This window comes from Pelophylax lessonae, assembly GCF_965119305.1.
Source record: "Pelophylax lessonae genome assembly, chromosome: 11".
NCBI lineage: Eukaryota > Metazoa > Chordata > Amphibia > Anura > Ranidae > Pelophylax > Pelophylax lessonae.
In genome coordinates, this window is record NC_138778.1 from 43413047 (window position 1) to 43417523 (window position 4477).

Genomic DNA, 4477 nt, shown 5'->3' on the forward strand with positions numbered 1-4477 from the left:
GCACCTCAATGCATGTCCTACCGGAGGATGCGTGTCAATGATTGTTTAAATTCAGTCCGAAGGCCAGCAGATTAGTTTATGGTAGAAGACTGTGGACCCTGAACTAACACTAAGTACACAATCCACAAATACAAATAGCTTCAAGTAAGAACTAATTATGCAAGTTTTATGGTTCCCTGTGTTGCTTTTAAAACCCCAGCAGATATTCGTTAAACCACATTCTCGGCTGTACAGACTTTTATTTAATTTTTTTTTACCTTAATATATAAGCGTCAAACTGCAGATGAAAAACACAAAGTACAAAAGAAAAGACCAGTCCATGTAACATGCGCCATTTCAATGATTTTAATAAGCAAAATAGGAAACAATTTTGTTAACAAAACAAAAAACAAAAAAAAACAGAAACCAGTCTGAATAAAAACTACAATAGACCAGGTTTGAACTTTACGCTCGTCTTGTAAGCAGGGTTTGAATTTTATCCCTTCACAATCGACATGAAATTTAAAAAAAAAAAAAAAAAACACCATGTTGCCAGAGACATGATTTCAACACAGTTGAATCAAGGAGATAAAATAAAAAAAAAAAAGTAATAAAATCCTCACAGATCACTGCTGATACATTGACAGAAACCCTCTATATGTCAAGACTCCAAGCATATTGATGTCCACGTAATCCTGTTTTATACTATTAACTTATTTATAGACAAAACAAAAAAAAAAATTAAAATGCATCTGCACCAGCAGTGCAAAAAAATGGGAAAAAAAAAAAATCATACACATATATATATAAAAATGTTTTCTCTTAATTTGGTATGCTGCGATCCCAAAGCATCACTTTACTTTTACTGACCTGCAGAAAATAAATGAAACTGCACAGCAACCAGCTGCAAATAACTGCTACATAAAGATATATATATATAAATTAACTGAGCAGGAGAAGGGGGAGCAAGAAAAAGGAAATTCATTCATTTGCTAGCTGGTGTAGTAGCAAATCAACAGAAGAATATAACGCTTAGTAGCAGAGTTGATAGGAAGCATTTAGTATCTATATAAGTCACCATTTAAGCTGTCACAACATAGCTCGGCTTTTGTCCTCTGAGAATATGTTATTGCAGATCTGCACAATCCTGGTGTCAGCAAAAATTAAACTCAGATGCCACTTGTTTTATGTTAAGGGCCAGTAATCCAGTCCCTACTTATTGTGGAAACAAAATAACACACAAGCCCCCTAGGAAAGCTGGAGGGGTTCTGGTGATGCCCAAAAGGAACACACAAAACCTCTAGGAAAGCTGTGGGTGTGCTCTGGTAATGCCCAAAAGGAACACATGAGCCTCATAGGAAAGCTGTGGAGGGGATCTGGTGATGCCCAAAAGGAACAAACAAGCCCCACACACAAGCCCCCTAGGAAAGCTGTGGAGGGGATCTTGTAATGCCCAAAAGGAACACATAAGCCCCCTAGGAAAGCTGTGGCAGGTCTGATGATGCCCAAAGGGAACACACATGCCCCACATACAAGCCCACTAGGAAAGCTGTGGAGGGGATCTGGTGATGCCCAAAAGGAACACACAAGCCCCCTAGGAAAGTTGTGGCGGATCTGGTGATGCCCAAAAGGAACACACAAGCCCCACACACAAGCACCCTAGGAAAGCTGTGGCGGATCTGGTGATGCCCAAAAGGAACACACAAGCCCCCTAGGAAAGTTGTGGCAGATCTGGTGATGCCCAAAAGGAACACACAAGCCCCACACACAAGCACCCTAGGAAAGCTGTGGCGGATCTGGTGATGCCCAAAAGGAACACACAAGCCCCCTAGGAAAGTTGTGGCGGATCTGGTGATGCCCAAAAGGAACACACAAGCCCCACACACAAGCACCCTAGGAAAGCTGTGGCAGATCTGGTGATGCCCAAAAGCAACACACAAGCCCCCTAGGAAAGCTGTGGCGGATCTGGTGATGCCCAAAAGGAACACACAAGCCCCCTCGGAAAGCTGTGGCGGATCTGGCGATGCCCACAAGGAACACACAAGCCCCCTAGGAAAGCTGTGGCAGGTCTGGTGATGCCCAAAAGGAACACACAAGCCCCCTAGGAAAGCTGTGGCGGGTCTGGTGATGCCCAAAAGGAACACACAATCTCCCTAGGAAAGCTGTGGAGGGACTCTGGTGGCGCCCAAGGGGGTCACATATTGATTTCATACCAACACTGGGAGAAAATAAAAATGAGGTTTGTAAATGTGTGTATAAACAAACATACACACAAGTACAAATACAGAACTATCACAAGAGGCAACAATAGTATTTAGCGATAACTACCTACTACAATGGCACCAATGCAATACGGAAATCATAATTAAAGTAACAAAAGGGGGGGGGGGGGCAATATGAGAACTGCACTACATGGACAAAACTTTTTTTTTTTCTCCTTTTCACAATGAAAGAAAATGTCCACGACTTACTCTAAATTAAACTGAGCTTCTGTGTGAAAAGCTGGAAAGTTTCTTAATATTTACATATTAATAAGCATTTAGGAGGATAGATTGGGAGGGGGGGGGGGGGTCTGAACTGAAACAGAAAGGAGCAACAGACAGGAGAAAATCTAGAGAGCAACAGAACAAATGAAAGTTGGAGGGATGAGCCAAAAAGGAAAAGCATGCTCAGATTAAACAAGATAATGGTACAAAATAGAGAGTATTACCATACATGTCCAGCATGCAGGATTAATATTTAATGTAGTTTTTTTTATATTTTTTTCTAGATAAGCAGGCAATAAAACCAAAAGGGGGGGGGGGTAGGGTGCACTGAAAGTCCCACCTGTTCAGTTTTTTTTTTTCTCAAGGTTTCTTATCACCCAAAAAAGGATGTGTAAATGTCTGTGGAAAATAAAAAAAAGCTGCATATAATGTTCATTCTTTTTCTTCTTCCGAAGTGGCAGTGATATTGTCCAATACAGTTCTTGGTGGTTTTAAAATGAAGTCAAAGCCAAAGTCCACTAACCTGACCCGTCAAAGTCCGCTAACCCCTAAAACAAGTTCAAATCCCCACCAACCCCCCCCAAGGAAAAAACAAAAACATCCACCAGTGTAACATTAGCTTCTGTGCACCCCATATAACCCCCTGCAGACTAGTCTACAGAAAGTCCTCAGTTGATAAGGAAGCACCCCCCTCTTGTCCTCCCTGTCTATAGTTCTGGATAGAGATGTGACCAGGGGAACTCACATGAAGAATTCTGGAGAGGATGGGTTGTCACTGGTAGAGCCGGCTTCCCTAAAGCTGTTGTTGGTGAGTTTCTCACACTTCATTTTGTAGGCATCTCTCTCTCTTGCCAGCCGGTTGACCTCTTGCTTCAGCTGCTCCACTTGCTGGATGAGTTGGGTCTTCTCGTTCTCCAGGTGATGCTTCTGCTGCACCCTCTTGTACCTGCAGGACTGGGCATAGCCTCTGTTTTTTAGGGTTCTCCTCTTCTGTTTCAGGCGGATGACATCGTCCTTTGTGAAGCCCCTCAGGTGCCTGTTGAGCTCCCGCACCGACATAGAGACCAGCTGGTCGTCGGAGAACCTGTCTTCTATCTGGTTGTTGGCCTGGTGGCTGTTCTGGAGCTGCTGGGATGGGGTGGAATTGCCGGTATGGCTTGGAGAAGGCTGCTGGTGGTGGTGGTGATGATGGTGAGGGTGATGTTGCTGAAGAGGCATTTCCTCATGGGGAACACCTTGGTACTGGTGGTGGTTTTGGTGATGGTGGTTTTGGTGGTGATGGTGGTGGTGATGGTGACCCCTGAAGCCCTCATATCCCTGGAGCTGTGGTGGGATCTGGTGGGATCCGATGAGGGCTTCTACAGCGTCCTCCGGGGTGAGGTTGAGAGCTTCGGGGTTCATCTGCTGGTAAGTGGCCGGCATCCAGTACAAGTCTTCCAGGTGGCTCTTCTGTTCTGTAGGGCTGAAGCTGGGTGAGGAGGGCACGGAGCTGCACGGGGTGCTGATCGGTGTGGAGGACACGGAACCGGAGGGCTGCAGGCGGTTGCAATGTCTGACGGTGCGATCTACTCCTCGACCATTCAGCGGCTCCTTCTTGACGTCAAACTTCATCAAATCAAAGTCGTTGACATATTCCATGGCAAGGGGGCTGGTTGGCAACTCGGCTCCAATGGCCAGCTCTCCGGCCATACTCCAGATCTGCACCCTGAGTGTGCCTAGGCTGCACACCCAAGGAGTCCAGGGCAGAGAGGGGTGGGGGGACACACACGGCAGGAATCGGGTGCACCCTTTCTTCACTCAGCCCTCTCCCTGGATCTGCTTTGTAACTTCCAACTGCTGCAGCGGAGCGAGGAAGTTGTCAGCGCTGAGCTCAGCTCTGCATATCGTCTGTGCTTTCCTATGCAAGCCCCGTACTTATATCTCCACCGCCGAATCACGAGGGGAGGGGGCGGGTCCTGGGAGCAATAACCAATCCGTTCACGGGAAATTTGCATAAAGCTGTCCAGAGAGGG

General features: G+C 45.7%; 1 protein-coding gene and 1 long non-coding RNA gene across 2 annotated transcripts; one reads left to right on the plus strand and one right to left on the minus strand.

Moving 5' to 3' along the window:
- Window positions 1–1776: 1776 nt before the first annotated feature.
- On the plus strand, window positions 1777–2168 carry LOC309567036. The gene is made up of 2 exons (XR_014225915.1): window positions 1777–1818; window positions 1882–2168. It is a non-coding gene; the product is annotated as an uncharacterized lncRNA (long non-coding RNA).
- A 310-nt stretch (window positions 2169–2478) lies between these two features.
- On the minus strand, window positions 2479–4249 carry MAFB (MAF bZIP transcription factor B). The gene has a single exon (XM_082271360.1). It carries the CDS (start codon window positions 4152–4154, stop codon window positions 3207–3209), a length of 948 nt encoding a protein of 315 aa, XP_082127486.1. The 5' UTR covers window positions 4155–4249; the 3' UTR covers window positions 2479–3206.
- Between the last annotated feature and the right edge of the window lie 228 nt (window positions 4250–4477).